The following is a 16,726-nucleotide window of genomic DNA, read 5'->3' as shown; positions in this document are numbered from 1 at the left end:
CTTCTTCCACACCCCTCCAAGAAACTGCTTATCCAAGGTCTTATCCTCTCCAGACTGGATTATAGCAATGCTATCCTCCTTGGTGCACCAGAAACCACCTTTAACAAACTCCAGCAGATTCAGAATGCAGCAGCACGGCTCCTCACGGGCACCCCAGTCAGAATGTCAGCCAAACCTGCACTTAAACTGCTGCACTGGCGCCCAGTACGCGAAAGGGTAAAATTCAAATCCCTATGTATCGCCCACAAACTGTTAAAGGGTAAGGGCCCCCCATACTGAGGAAACTAGTCCTACCCTACAAAGCCAACAGACCACTTCGCTCAGACGTCGAGCATCTGGTCATTGTGCCCAGAGTAAAAAAGGCACGTACAGGAGGCAGGCGATTCTCGGTTAATACAGCTAAACTGTGGAACTCCCTCCCCCTGCAACTATGGGCTGAATCCTGCCATCTGCGCTTTCGGAAACTTTTAAAAACCCACCTATTTCCTTAAATCTTTCTGCATTTACTTTCTGGCTCATCGCCTCGGTCTCTCTGTTTTTGGTTTAGCGCTGGGATGCTTGCGGGTAACTATGCGCTCTATAAATCAATATTCATTCATTCATCTCTTCAACAGCCAACACATACACTAATTACTCTAATGGCCCGCATATCTTTTTACCCTTTAACAGACTGCACACACCTCTCTAATAGCCATATACCTAACAGCACTATCAACACCACCAAGCCTACCACTCCGGTTACACCACCGTTCTCAGAGAATCCTGCAATGGTCATCCTTCAAAGCCCTCTCTCTCACTGATTTTGCATTCTCATCACCCTCAAAATGATTTCCTATGAAGATGTCTGAACCACAACCTTGATCAAAGGTCTCTCTGGCGAGACTCTCTCAATCCCTACTCACCATTTAATGCCTTCCTAACTCAAGGCACCTTTCCAGAAGCTCTCAAAACAGGTGAGATCCTCCCACTCCTAAAGAAAGCTACACTAGACCCTGATGACCTCGATAACTCCCTGCCCATCCCACACCTTAACTTCATCAGCAAGATTATCGAAAACACTGTGTACAATTAACTTCAAGATCACATCAATGGTTACCATCTTCTGCATGACAACCAATCTTGCTTGTGATAATGCTGCAGCACATTAACCATTAACTTACACACCCTAGATGATGCCCTCATGCCACATATTAAGATGACCCTCCTGATCTTGCTGGACCTCCCAGCTGCCTTTGACAATGTTGAACATCCTACTGTCATGCACACCCAAGAGTCTTGAATGGGATTCACTTGCAATGCCCTTCCCTGGTTCTCCTCTTACCTTTCCAACTGGCAACAGTTCATTCACATGGGTACGTCTAGGTCACATATCATCCCTATCACCTTTACAGAAACCTTTGGAGTCACACAAGTAGCAATACTGTCCCCAGTTATCTCCAAATTCTACATAGAGCCCACTAGTGCTCCGCTCACAGATAACAGCATCAGAACTCACCAATATGCTGAAGATACCCAACTCTACTTTAAAGTCTCCTCTGCTCCAGACATAAGATCCCACAAACACTCTGTACGCCTCATCCAGAACTGGATGAAAAGCAACTACCTAAAGCTCAATACTACCAAAACAGAATTCCTGTTATTTGCTAAGAACAGCAAGCAAACAATAGCACAAACCTGGCTCAAGGAAATTAACCTTAACAATTTTGAATTAAACATTTCACTGAATGCCAAATCACTTGGATTCACCATGAACATCAACTTCTCATTCAAGGAACACGCTGCACAAAACAAAGAGGGCCTGTTAACAGTTTTCTCTACTGAAGAAAATTCAACCGTTTCTCATAGAAAGCAACTTAATCATTGCAGTTAATCCCTCATCCCTCATACTCTCACATGTGGATTTTGGTAACCACCTGCTCCATAGCCTCTAGGGCTCCACATTGGCTCTCTTTAATGGTATACTACATGATACAGCACTTCTAATGCAGAGCCTGAAGAAATATGATTGCATCACTCCCATCCTGACCAACCTCCACTGGCTACCATTGCAGAATGGCACAATCTTCAAAACCAGCTGCATCATTTACAAAGCCATCATGATCACCATCGCTGGCTATCCTTCAGACTAGCTCACCATCTCTGTTGGCTCTTAGCACACCCACAGTCAGGACACCACCAGCCTAGAAAATTAGAAGGGTGAAAAACAAAACAACAAGGAAGAAAGAAGGGCTTTTCCAACTATGCACCGCAGACCTGGAACAACATCTTCTTAGCCACCAGACCCAAGTAAGTTGAAGTTGTACCATTTTAACAAACACTATATCACAATGAGTTAACCACACACTTGAGCTCTTATACCCATCTACCTCTCATCTCACACACTTTGACTGCATTCTTGACTTTGATATTGTACAGAATTCTTCAACCTTTGCGCTAGGTTTGAGCTATAAAAATATCACACACCTACATTCAACTTTCACATAGCCAACACATCCTCTCAAATCTCCAACAGTCCCAATAATCACTAAACCTTCACTAGACGACAACTCCTCAGCCCTCCAATATTCCACAATCCAATCATTCCTGTAAGAAGCCAGACGTCTTTGTAGAATTATTTCCTCCTACAAACCTTCTCATAGTACTATACCGGGAACCATCCCTCACCAAATTAGCCATTTTGGTTTGAACATAATATTAAACATCATATCTTTATTGATTCCCTAGATCCACATAAAACAGTCTAGTTATGAGCAGGCTATGGCATTTGACAAAATGCTGGGAATTGTACAAAACTATTTTACAACATTAGAAAAGGTTAACTTTTAAACGACTCTAAAGCAAACAGCATGGGTACAAATTAATAGACAGGCAAGAAGTCTTGATACTTGGGGTTGCGCGGTCTAGACAGCAATGAAGTTGGACGTTGTAGATCTAAGCTCCAGTGCAGAATGCTCGTCAATGGCATAATCCTGGAGGCTCATCACTACCCAACAGTCGTAGAGTTGCCAGAGACAATGGTGATGCAGTGATAGACAGCAGAGTATAAGCGAAGTGACCCAGAAAGGTGAGTGTGGGGAAGACCCATGAGATGAGCTGGACCCCCTCCTTTCTTTCACATCAGATACGCTGAATGGGGCAGCTGTGGAGGGCCGGGGGGTTGGGGGCAACCCAACGTGTGCCCCTGGGAGCATTTCCACATGCGAAGTCGAAGTCATGAGGTTGAGCGCCGAGGACTCCAGTGGCCACCTAAGACAAGTAAAACACACATCTTCCGAGGGGGTGGGGGTTGAGAGGACCAATCTCGCACCTCAGTTGAGTGGCTGCGGGGGGCCTTGCGGCAATGGCCCTAGTGCCCCATCTGGCTACAATGGTGTGACCCAAGCAGAGCAGGAAGGGCACAACAAAGGAGAGGACATGTTAGAGGGCCAGGCCAAGATAAAACCTGGAAGACCACACTGCCAAAATCCTGGTGGCAAACAATGACACTAAGACACATTGGAAGAGAAGATAGAGGCAGTGATGCTGGATGTGATACGACTAAGCCCTGACCATAAGAAACTGTCCGATAGGATGGCCAAAACGGAGTCAACAGTGATGCCGCTATGGCCCACATCAAAGACCATTAAAACCACACTTCTCTAAATGCAAAAAGAGGTGGAATTTCTCACGGCTAAGCTAGAGAACACCGATGGGTGATCTCGGTGTAACAACGTGCATCTAGTGGGTGTTCCAGATAAGGTTGAGGGGCCCTGCACTCATTCTTTGTGAAGCAATGGTTGTCACCGACGGTGCTGGGGGGGAAGTCTTGACCTTCTTCATGGTTGAATGTGACCACATGGTTCTGGGGAGAACGCCAGTACCAATTGTGCCACTAAGAGTAAATGTGGCATGCTTGGTCAACATTAAAGACAACATCCTAAAAGTGGCAGGGCTCCATGGGCCCTGGAAAATTGAGAGGCGTCCTGTGAGCATCTGCCCAGACTACCCCAATGCATTGCAGCACCAAAGCAAAAAACTTTGGCGGTCAAAAAACATTTGAGACACCTCAATTTGAGATATGCACCGGTTTTCTGGCCCGCTTTGAGGCACAGTCAGGATGGAGGCGCATTACTTCGAGGCAGCCATGGTGGTGTGGGACTGGCTGGAGATGCATGGTCACCGAATGCCGTGGCATGGGACAAGGAGCTCGCCTCCGGCTGGCAGGAAAAGATGTTGAGACATCGCCAGCATAGACCATCCATGGTGACCCCCACAAAGGGCAAAGTGGAGGTGGAGAGGGCGAGAGCAGTGGGGCGAAGCTGATGTGGGGCCAACTCTAGCCATTGGAAAATCATTGGGGGGCCCTAGACAGGGCTCGGGAAAATTGGACGAGAGCACTGCAGCCTCAGGAAAAGAGGCCAAGAACGCTGACCTACCGGTGGTCACCCCTATGAAAGCGGACGAGCTCCTGTGAAAGCTGGGACTGGTGGGGGAGAGAGGGTTGGGGCCAGATACAGCGAGGAGTAGCAACAACCAACCTGCCATTGTGGAGAGACCAGAAACATTACCGGCGAGGCCTGGCCCCAGCCTGACAACATTTGTGACACTTGATTACGTTTGGTAATGTATGTTTGATGTTGGGATAGGTGACAGGCAGCTTGAGCATTGGGGGGTACTTCTACACTCACAGCATAAGGTGGCGGAGAGGCAGGTTAGGAAAGGGGTGGCAGAGTTGGTTGGTAACTCTTCAAGAGCGCATGGGCGCTGGACAGGGTAATACCGGATGGTCTCTGACAATGGTGCAGACTACATCACATTTGGTAGGACAAGACCTTTCCCTTACTATTCTTTCATGTACTGTAAACAGGCTAGGCAATTCATTGAAGAGAGGGGTGCTGATGAAGTACCTGATGTGCCACTCCCCAGAATTGATTTTGCTGCAAGAGATTCACCTGTTTGAAACAGCAGTGGGTTTCTGTGACCTTAGTGTATGCAAGATCCTCCATGGTCGAGGGGGGGCGGGGCCCAGGATGCTTACTCGCGATCCCCTACTGTTTAAGTGACAATGGCGTGGTTAGACCTCATGGGGTGCTGGATGGCAGTAGGGGGCATGTGGAATGGGGAAGAGTCTGCTGGTGGCTTCCTCTTACCTGCTGCGGGGACTCCAGTGGGTGAGTCTGGAGAAAATGAGAGACTGGATTACTGAGGCTCCTACAGCTACACTGATGGTAAGGAAATGTCTCTTTTTGTATGGTCACCCCCAAAGCTTTGGACTGAAATTGCTATTTTATTTTACACTGAAGGTGCACAGTTCCTGTGCCCTGACCACACAGCTGTGCATGTTTGATTGGCTTAAACCCAATTGGCATAAGCTAACTTACTGTTAAGTTCCTAGAATATGGTACCCAGATACCCAGAGCCTGTATGTTAGAGGGTCACTTCAGGAATTGCAGCACTGGCTGTGCCACACTGGGTGTGACAAAGTTAAAACACAGCTCCCAGTCTGCCATCGCAGACTGGACGAGCAGCTCTAAACATTTAAAGAAAGGGCAAAACCCAATCTTCTCTTATTTAATATGTGTAAATCACACCTTGAGCTGGTCTAATGATCCCTATGGCAGGGTGCGATACATTAGATAGTCATAACATGTACTTGTACATGTTCCAACATTAATAGCTCACAAGTTTTACTGTGGAAAAGGCTAGTAGCCCTATTGGCAAGTGTGGAGTTGCAAGCTGGCACTTCAGCTTTGCTAACTTCTGGCTGGAACTTCTAAAGTTGATACTGTTAGCTATCAAACAAATCATTGCATTAACCCAGACTTGATGCCTAAGTCGGAAAGGAGACACTAGAAGCCTGCATGGGAGAGAGGTGTTATCTCTCTCTAGCAGGAGCCACACAGGTGTTGGCCCAAAAGTCAAGCTTCAAAGGAGAACATGTCTTTGAAGGGCAAATGGTGATCACTTGGGAGAGGGACTGCCCTATTGTTTAGGTAGACAGGCTGGCACTCAGAAACGAGAGGGGAAACCAGTTGCCAAACCGTCTTTTCAGGAGTGTGTAACCCCCTTGGTAGCCACACCTCCGGATTGGGCTAGGGAGCTCTACATGCCAAAAGAGAGATTCTGCCATCTTGTGAATGGGCAGAATGGAGAATTATGGGCTAGCCAGATGCCACAATTCACAGAAAGTGGTGATCAGGAGGGAGGGAACCGAGTAGCTTAATAGCCACTGACTACATCCACCCTGAGGGCATTTTCTGGGCATACAAAAGCAGGCCTTGCACTCAGAACTCAGATCTCGATGGACTTGTGTTGGAAATGGGATCTCTGGTTGGCTAAGGCTTGCGCCAAAGCCAGGCAGAGACCACCACTCTAGTCAGGGCAAGGGAGTTACACGCCAAAGATAACCCCTGCTCACCCCCTTGGTAGCTTGGTACGAGCAGTCAGGCTTATCCCGGTGGCAATGTGTAAAGCATTTGCGCAACACACACAACAACAACATACTAGGCACACCACAAAAGGAACTCCACACAAGGTTATATATATAAATAGCCTTTGTATGGTCATAAAACACATTAGATGGTAATCACACAATACACACTGTGCCAACTGGCACTGGGCAATATTTACAGGGGATTATTTACACATGACACACTTGGTAAAAAATAGTAAAAGTAAGAACATATCATAAACGTAGACCACAACCAGTCATTACTCGCAAACACTATACTCGGCATCATCCTGTAACATAAATAATATCATGTACAGTATCACATTAGGCGAGAAATATATTCTGCGCCAACCTCATAAGCCTAAACATAGTAGACCATAATCTCCTAAACATAACTCGCATTAGGAAATATTCTTGCTAACATAAACCGCAGTAGGGAATAAATCATACCTAAACCACAGTAGAGAATAACTCAAACATAAACTCAGTATGCATAACCTTATAATCATAAAAACATATTTAGAGGCATAAATCAGGGTGTATAAAACAGTTGACGAATCACATTTCCTGCGCACCTACATAATCACATTTGGCTCTGGGCCCTATTAACCCAACAGTACCCCTGGCCAACTGGCCATCTCTAAGGGGCTCCAATGCCCTATGTCCAAAGTCAGGGCTGCTGCCTAGCAGCTGAAGTCAAGGGTCTACAATCTGCGCAGACCTAAACGTTGCAGTTGCCCACTACTTGCTGGGCAACTGTGATTATCAATTATGGGGCACTGGCACCGACTGTGCCCTGAAAACAAATGTGCCCAAACTGGAAGGAGCACGAGCACCGACAATGTGCTCTGATCTGAGAGCCCCCCCGACGTTGCAGCTGCCCTTTAGGGAAACGGGGCAGCTGTGGGGGAATAGACACACAAAGGGGAAAAAGCATGGGCCCCTCTGGGTCCTTTTAAAATCAACTATGCCCACGATGGAGCCACACGGGGCTCTACAACAAAACATGCCCACAATGGAGCAAATCCACAGGGCTCTAAAACAAACATGCCCCCTAAAGAACTTGCCCCCTAGGTGCAGATGCCCTCTACAAACAGGGCAGCTGGGGTAAATGAACTAAAGGAGCCCTGGCACCTCTGTGCCCTCGGGGACCCACTGGGCTTTTACATTAAATTGGCCCCCCTCACATTGGAGCGACCCGCAACGGCGGGTCTGCTCAGTAATTAAACAAATAAGAATAACTTCAAGCCCCCTCTTACCGAGCTCTCTGTGCGTGTCCTGTTACGGTGGCTCAGCAGGATGCGGGGCTCTCTCTCCGCTCCGAGAGCCCTGCCAATCAGTATTTCCACTCCACGCCGCTGGCGTCAAGGCGCCGTCCGCTCCCATTGCCGTCCTGCGGTGCTCCCAAGAGCACACGGGGGCCTGCTCTTCAAGTAGACCCGGCTGCTTCTGAGTTGCCTTCCCTCTTTCACCAGCTACCGGGGAAGGCGGAAATGGAGCCCCAAGCAGCCTTGCCTGACTTCCGGGTTGCATCAAGAGTGGGCCCGAGAGGAATCCTTGACCTGCTCGGGCCGCGGCGGTGAAACGCGGGGTGGGCACCCGCAGTTAAAAATAAAGAGGAAGCGGGGTGGGCTCCCGCCATAATAAAAATAGCAAAATAAGCGGGGCAAAAGCGGGGTGGGCACCCGCATTTAAAGGCATCATGATGGAATCCCTCGCGTAGGGATTCCCTCTTCAAGGGGGCTGCAGCAATGGCGCTGCGCAGCCCACACGCTCTTCTTGGGGTAAAATAGGAAGAAAGCACCCACAAGGCGCTGGAGGCATCACAAAGTCCTGCATCCAAAAATAAGGGATTCAAGCAAGCAAAAGGATCCCTAACAGTCCTTAAGGCATCAAGGGGCAATGCAGGGCCCAACACACAGGCCCGTCCAGCAGGGTGGCAGTCCCCAGGGCGGTTCCTCCTGGGCCCCACCAGCAGCAAGGCCCCCTCCATCAGGAATAGAACATGAACACTGGGCATTTTCATGGGGTCACAGCCCCTATATTTATATTAGCAACTCCCTTTGTGTCACAGCACAGGGTTTAGGGATACCAGTTAGGACTGGTTTAGGGGAGCTTCGGAGCACTTTGTTTTGCTCAGCTCCTCTCTCCTTTGTCAGGTGGGGGCTCAGGGATTAGACGCACCACAGGGGGCGGAGCCGGGATTGTGGAGGGAAGACACAGTCCTATTCAGGTCCCAGGTGCAACCCTTCCCTCCCATCTACATGCAGATCTCCCAATTCACCACTGGGCAGATTGCCCCTGGCTCCTGGAGCCACCCACACCTCTAAGCTCCTGTCAATCACAAGCCGGACATGCAATTCACGTCATGCATGCAGACACATAGGACACAGAAATGCCAACTTCTAAAAGTGGCTTTTCTAAAATGACCACAATAAATCCGTTGCACAGCACTTATTCACACGATTTCAGACATACCAGAGTTGACCACACAGCCCCGCTAATAACAGGAATTACCACTTACACACACTGATCAGGGAAATCCCCATGCATTCCTATGGGAGGGCTGGTAAACCTGGCAAATGTACCACAGAGAGCGCACACACTTTACACTGGGCCACAGTGCTAAAGTGCGCAGAGGCCTAAAACCACTACCACTATGCCAGAGCTTAAGGGGTGTCAAAAAGGGCCAAGCCCAACAACTTGAGAAAAGTACTGAAGGAAGCCTGCCCTGCTGCACCAAGGACCCAGAGAAGAGCAGCTGCACCGATGTGGACTTCACCTGCTGAACCTGGTAACTAGCAAAGGAGAAGGAACTGGGCCTGTTGTGGTCTGCTCATGGAAAAGTAGTTTTCAAAGCCCAGCTGAAGCAAGAGACGTCAAGGGTCAGTTGGCTGACCCTGTTTGCAGCACAAGGTCACAACAGCTGAAGTAGCCTGCTGGGGCAAGTTGGTATCCCAGATCTTTTCATTACCGCCACTCGCCATCCTACAGTACCAAAGACCAGGACCAGATGGTCAAAGTTGCCCTTGAGTCTGCTGACCCTAGGAGAGTCATCAGAGTACAGCATTGGTCACTCAGAAGGCAATTTATCACCCAAGGAATGATCCTGCTGTAACCATGATACTGAGCTACTGGAGGCCCAGTGGCAAATCGATGTATGTCAGGATTGAGAGTACTTCAAGGAAAGTTGTGAGGCAGGATTGCCTCACCAAGTTTCTGGACTGAAGTAGACGCAGGAAGACCACCATTGACAGAACTGCATCCACAGCATCCTTGCGCATCTGCAGCACTCTGTGGGGCACATGCATCATTGTAAGTTGCATCAAACTTAAAAAATTAGCGATATCGCTAATAAGGGGAGCAAATTACCATGAAGTTGACCTTCATGGTAATTTGCGAAAACTTTGAAAAATGCACTAAAGTGCATTTTTCAGAGTTCCATTTTACACACACACATGCCCTTGTGGCATGTGTGTGTGCAAGATGTACTTATAGGCGGATTTCAGGAGTGCAACAGGGTGTCCTTTGGACACCCCTGCACCCTTGAAATTGCATTCTCAATTTGCGATTCTCTAATGAAGAATCGCAAATTGAGAATGTCTTCCCATTCAATCCAATGGGCCTCTAGGCCCATAGGAATGAATGGGGAGGTATTCCTTAATTGCGATTCTCAATTAGAGAATCGCAATTAAGGAATTTTAAGAAATCACTATTTTTTTGCGATTTCTTGATGCATTGCAGTTGCAATTCCATAATTGCGATTCCTTATTTTTTGCAATTAAGGAATCACAAAAAGCAATATTGATGCATGTGCCCCTTTATCCCTTGCACCAGGACCACTTACATAGAAACCTACAGCAGGAGGATACAAGTGCCTGGAACTATCTGAAGACTGCTTTTCCCTCTGAAGTAACTGTTTTTGAGGACCTTGCTGGACTCCTTGACTAGATACCTGCCAGAGGTGGTCACTTAAAGTAACTAGTAGCACCCGCATTGATACTTAACTTAGTTTTTTCTGAACATGTTTCTAAGCGCCAAATTCTTTGAATTTGTCAATGCTTGGTCACGTTTAATTAAAAACTGCACATTTACTGTACCTTGTACATTCTGTATCCCTGGAGTCCTCCTGTGGATTGTTTTCATTTTGATGTTTAAAATACATACAAATACAATATATTTTTGTAAATTGGTTTAGTGTCTTTCTTCCTTAATAGTTTTGGTGATGTTTAAATGCTTAAAACGTGTTCCTTTCTGTAAGCCTGACTGCTCAGAGCTACATCTACCCAGGGTTGAGCTAAGGGTTTAACAAACTAAGCCTATTGGGGCCTAAAGGGATTGGTAGTGTATAACAAGGTGAGGTCACGCTACGACAACATATAATACACCCTATTTCCTCACACTGACTGTACAGAGGAACATGGACAGGATACCTTAACCTGCGGACATTTACAGAGGCAATGGGCTTAGTGGATCTCTGGCGTGCCTCACATTCAGAGACCTAGCAGTTTTCCTATGCATCAAACACAGCACGCTCCCTATCAAGACTGGACTACTTCCAAGTGCAAGTTACCCAACAGCATAGATATGGGAACACAGCATAACTGCTGAGAGGAATCTTAGACTATTTTCAATTGATGATGGAGCTATGGCTCCAGGGGTCTAACACCAGTCCCGGGTGACGCCTGGACCACTAGGAGTTAACTGATTGGGCTGGTCAGAAATTTATATAGGAAATAATGTCTGCCTACCTACAGGAGACCAAAGGGTTGGTGCCTCTGGGGTGGTCCATTGGGAGGCATACAAAACAGAAGTGCAGGGCCAGTTAATCTCCCATATGACAGGGACAATAAAGGAAAAGATGGAGACGGTCGTGGAGCTGGAAACAAGAATCCAAGAGGGTGAGGCAAGATATATGGTGTTGCAGGACCCAAAGCTACCTGCCTACATTTCTTTACACCCTGCAGAATCCATTGTTTGAAGCCCAAGCATTTCTTCAAAGCTGTGGAAGCTGAGATCAGATTCCTACTTTGGAACGTGGGGTGGGGAGGGTTGAGACACAAAGGATAGTACTCACCACAAACAATCCATGGAGTAATTGCATTACTGGATTTGCGGCTGCATTGCTGGGTGCCACATTTGCTGGTAATAAATGATTGGTCCTTTCAAGACTAGAGAGAGCCATGCCTCATGTCAGACCAAAGGTCTAAGGACCCCAAAGGCTATGTCGGGTGGCTGTTTGGCATGGTGAGATCTTGTGATCTTCCGATGCTAAAAGCCACAGTGATATGGACATTGGCAAGGGTGGTACGTAAAATGGGATGGACAGACAAGCTGACACTGGAGACACCACTGTGGGATTCAAAGGCTCTAGCGGACTTGCACAGGGTGGCGGGACACAGATAATACGATATCAGGGAATCTAGAAGTCAGACTACCTCCTGAGTGAGGCAGTGTGGCTATCCTTCAAGGAACTACAGAAGTAGAACAACTTGACTGAAAGCCAATTCCTATGCTACCTGCAGGTCTGGTCTACCCTGGCCCACCCACTTGACCAGGCGCAGGAACTGGGGCATGAGAACACACTAAAATATAGGGTCCAGGGAGGGCTCCCTTTGCAGACATGCCACATCTCAGGATTACTCTACACTTCTTAATAACGGTCAACCTCCCCTGCACACATTTAGGGAGAAGTGCGAGGGCAACCTGGGCAGACTCGAAACAATGAGTGGGTGGCAGTGTGTAGATAGCACAGGAAAGTCGCTATCCAACTGGGTTGAGGCTGGCCCAGGTAAAATAAGTACAGAGAGCATATTTTACACAGACAGGCTATGCCCAATGGGATAGAAATGATCAGTGTCAGGGATGGTGCCGCTAGCAGGCTATGTTGATACACACGATCTGGGACTGCACAAGCGTCAGGGAATTCTGGTTGGGCATACAACACAGGATTTCATGGGTCATTGGGGTCTGCATGGCATCAGCCCACCCCCCGGCTAATTTCCCTCGGTATTTCGGTGCGGCATGACCCTGAAGAGGTGCACACGCCTTTTGTGAAACATGGCCCAGGCAATGGCCAGAAGAGATATACTTCTGTACTATGAAAGAGCACAGGTCTCGTCTGCAAGGGAATAGGAAGCCAACATGGAGTGGTCTAGACAAGTCGAAGAACCCATCTACCAGGAAAGGGGAAGCACTCAGAAGTTTGTGACAATGGAGGATCAATGGCAGGGTCAGGATAAAGAGTGAGTTGGGGGTATCCATATACCAGGAGCCAGTCTGCATGCCCAAACCCGGCTTCCCCAAGGCACCGAGGAGGGAATGGGAGGACTACACCCGAGAGCATCGAAAGTGACAGAGGATAGGGGATTGGCATCCGGAATCTAGAAGCCAGGTCACTCCGTTATTGTAGACTTTTCAATGATATCTGTAATATTTATTGAACGCAGCTCCCATCGTTATTGTTGCTTTATAATAAATGTTCAATAAAAATATATTTAAAAAATGACATCTAGTCACTTGAACCATCGATGTTAGGCAATGTTCAAGGGTCCTCATTCACCTCAAACCAATACCACTGAAGTATAAACAAATATAGACACATCACAAAGGCTAACCAATGCCCCTGCATTGCTTTGACTTAGACATGAAACCCGTCACACTACTCAGTAGTCAACAGCATGAACTACTTCGAAAGGTTGACTTCTACTTTTATTTTACCTTTGAATCATGTTTGATACTGATGGTAAAACACCATCCATCCTTTTAGAAAAGATGTCCGCTCCCTTCTTGAAAAACTGGATCTGCAAAACAGTAAGCACATTGTTAAAAAGGTTTATTAATCTATATTTCACAAATTGGCTGATGGGCAATGTTGATTAATCTGAAGCCACATGTTCACCCTGGCAGTTTATTAACAATTGCTATGAGCTGAAGCATATCAGTTAATAAAGTAAACTACTCAGATGCTTTGCTATCTGGCGTTGACATTCCTCTCTTTTTTCATGATCAGCAATAACTCAAATGAGTTCTTCCTCTACTTCTCGAAGCTGGTTAAACCAACCATTAACCCTTTCTTTGATCACCTTCTGACGATGAAGAGAGAAGCTGAGGGTCTCCCCCCTCACAGCTGCCTTGAAGGTGTCCCAAAACAATTAACTCAGGGGCTATACCCTTGTTTCTCCGACAAAAATCTGTTATCCAATTTGTCATATAACTACAATACACTTGGTCAAGCAGAGCAGTAGTTTTTGCTCAAATGTCCAGGTTGTCGCAGCTAGTTTTGGACCACTAAACAGAAGTTGCAAAATAACAGATTATGATCCGAGATTACTCTGGGATGTAACTCACAGCTAGTCCCTTCAAGGATCAGGTCTGTGACAAAAAAATAATCTAGACGTACAAATTTACTGTGGGAAGCAGAAAAAAAGAGAAAGATCTGAGCACCCTTAGCCTGGAATTCTGGCATCAATTGTCGAAGGTGCCATCGCAGTCCAACTGTCTTCTAACAGAAGTCCGGGCGCACAAAGAAATAGCAGCCTTTCCCGGTTCTTTTGCGATCGGGCCTGGCCAAATCATACAGTGATTCCCGGGTCAAAAAGTTATTCAGGGAGATCAAGCTGGCACGAGGGCGATTGTCGGACTGACCCCCTGAGCTACGTTGGTTAAATGGAAAGCGATGCGCCCTTCGAATTTGGGTATTCCAAGCCCATTGAGGGAGATCCGGGAAAGCTTCCTCGAAAAATTCAATCACGAATTGGCGGATGTTAGAGCCTCCTTGGCCCTCAGGAATACCCAGAATTCTTAAATTATTGCGCCTAGCCAGGTTTTCCAGGTCAGTCAGTTTGAAGAGAGTGTCATCTCTAATCGATTGTATAGTTATCACCTTAGATTTCTGCAAGGCCAGATCATCTTCCAGTTGGGGGATCCTAGTTTCTGCTTCTACTATTCTTGAGGAAAAGTCCGAACATGTCTTAGCGATCCTACGGATGGAGTTTTGTAGTTTCCTACAGGCCCCTTGTGTGCTGGAACTTTCAGCCCTTGACTCCTCCCTATGTGCCATCATCACCTGGTAGATAGTAGATAGCGTGATTTCTTCAGGCAAGTGATAGCTGTAGCAGTGCTAACAGGCACTGCTCCGTCCATTGTGTTATTTTTGTATCCCAAGCCTGGTGAGTAAGAATAATCCCAGGACATAGCGCCTGTGGTCACCTCAGTCAAGGTAGGACAAGCAGAGATTGCTCTAGGTTTTTTAAGTCTCTGAACTCAACTGAGAATGATCAGGATCACCCTTCCCAATGAAAGCTACTAGTGTCACTTCCATCACCAGCCCAGTCCTTATCCTAAATATCATCTTCTGAGGAATTAGAAACATCAGATAGAGAAAAAAAATTGTCAGTGGGGTCATCCTCCCTGTTAGAATCAAAGTCTTCCTTCTGGCCATTCAAAACTCCTGTTTTAAATGTGTCCGAGCACTCTACTCTTGTATTCCAGCTGAGGAGACTGCATTAACCAGAATGCATCTTGTTTGCTGGATGGAAATTGGGTCAATTTCTGGTCTTTCTGGAGAGACATTCAAAGTACAGCCAGAGTCTTCACCTGATCCTACACGAGAGCCATCTGAGGTGAGAGCAGGTGATTTTGATGGACCAGACCCTCTGACCTCGACGGGAGCATTGATCGGTGGCTTAACTTTCAGTGTCTGCGCTTTGAACAGCACTGGGACAGTCTGTTTCCCCCCGGCCAGCGATATGATTTTTGCCGGTCTCAGTCGAGAAAGCAGGGGTTGCTTGAAGGTTGCCGACCTCCCTGCCCTCAGCGCTGGTATCAGCTACAGGAGTCATCGCCGGGGTTCCTGGGCAGACGATGAGCCGCGACCCATGATACTTTTGCTGGATGCCTTTGGAGGCATAGTAGCGGGCGGCGGCGTCTGTACCGCGGACAGTACAGCTGACACAGCAGATGCAGAACTGACCCGGCATCGAGACACCAGATAGCAGGGGAGCGGGATGCTCCACAACCAAGGCTGAAAAGGCCAAATCATCCAGGTGAGTCAGCCAAGACAGCGTTAGTGAGTACCCGGCTTTTTCCAGTGCAGGTAATTGAGGCAACAAAGTTCTTCATTGCAAGAAAGGCAGGTCAGCACTGGAGAGTGAGGGAGCAGCTCATTCAGCCGTCCATGTGGCATGTGGCTTTGTACCTGGCCATGACACATCAGATCATGTCAGACGGGCAATAGCATTATTCGATGGGCTCAGGTCTGTAAACAACCTTTGGCAATGATCCTGTTGGACGCCGAAAAGGCGTTCGACAGGGTCTCCTGGGGCTTTCTGTGGCAGTTACTCCAAATTAAGGGATTCCCACAGGAGTTCATTACAGCCATACAAGCTTTATATATCTCCCCAGAGGCCTCTGTCCGTATCTCTGGACAAGAGTCGCGTTCCCTCTCTATCAGCAGAGGAACCCGCCAAGGGTGCCCCTGTCCTCCGCTTTTATTTTCAATTTATATTGACCCTTTCTTGAGTAAATTGGATAATAATCTATGGATTCAGGTGTCTACTGTTAATGGTGTGGCTAATAAAACACTAGCCTACGCCGACGATGTCGCCATCTTCACGAAGGATGTTTGCTCTGCTCCTCTAGCAGTTTATGACTTAGCCAAGCAATCGGGTTATAGGCTTAATGTTGACAAAACTCAAGTCATACACTCAGAATTTTAAAAACCTGAAGGGCTTCCAATAGCTTCAGTAGCAACCTATTTGGGGGTAAAGATCACTCCTTCAGTAGAGAAGATACCAGAAATCAATATGTTACCGATCATTAAAGAGGTGAATCAGACTTTGGAGAGATTAGGCCATCTGCACCTCTCACTTCACTGTCGCTCCAATGTCATAAAAATGTCTATATTTCCAAAATTTCTATACCTATTTAGGACCATCCCTATTGGATTCCCAGTGCATTGTATTTCTAGTGCAGGAAGGGCTTGTTCAAGATTTTTGTGGGGCCTTCATAAAGCCAGAAGGGCATCTATATGGCTAATACTTCCTAGATCAAGGGGCGCATGGGGCCTACCTTCCTTAATGCTATACCATTGGGCCACACTGTTACAGCAAATGGTACTATTATTATCTAGGGGAAAGGCAGTGGTGCCGGAATTTACCAGGCCTACAATCTTTGAGACTTTACTTGGGGAAGATGCTCGTAATTGTTTAGTTAGAAACTTTGAACCAAGTTACTATAAGAAAATTAAATTTAAAGATATCGAATCTGTTTATTCTGTTTGGGAAAAAAAATTGA

General features: G+C 47.1%; 1 protein-coding gene across 1 annotated transcript in view; it reads right to left on the bottom strand.

Annotated features, from left to right (window-relative positions):
- Positions 1-16,726, bottom strand: part of APPL2 (adaptor protein, phosphotyrosine interacting with PH domain and leucine zipper 2) — a 697,983-nt gene that overhangs the window by 224,435 nt on the left and 456,822 nt on the right. Inside the window, exon 9 of the mRNA XM_078674621.1 lies at positions 13,151-13,233. Within this exon, the coding sequence (XP_078530747.1) occupies positions 13,151-13,233 (83 nt within the window). The remainder of the gene's footprint in view (positions 1-13,150; positions 13,234-16,726) is intronic.

This window comes from Lissotriton helveticus, chromosome 1_1 (assembly GCF_964261635.1).
Source record: "Lissotriton helveticus chromosome 1_1, aLisHel1.1, whole genome shotgun sequence".
Taxonomy (NCBI): domain Eukaryota; kingdom Metazoa; phylum Chordata; class Amphibia; order Caudata; family Salamandridae; genus Lissotriton; species Lissotriton helveticus.
Note: the sequence above shows the minus strand (reverse complement) of the source record. Positions and strands in the feature narration are given on the sequence as shown.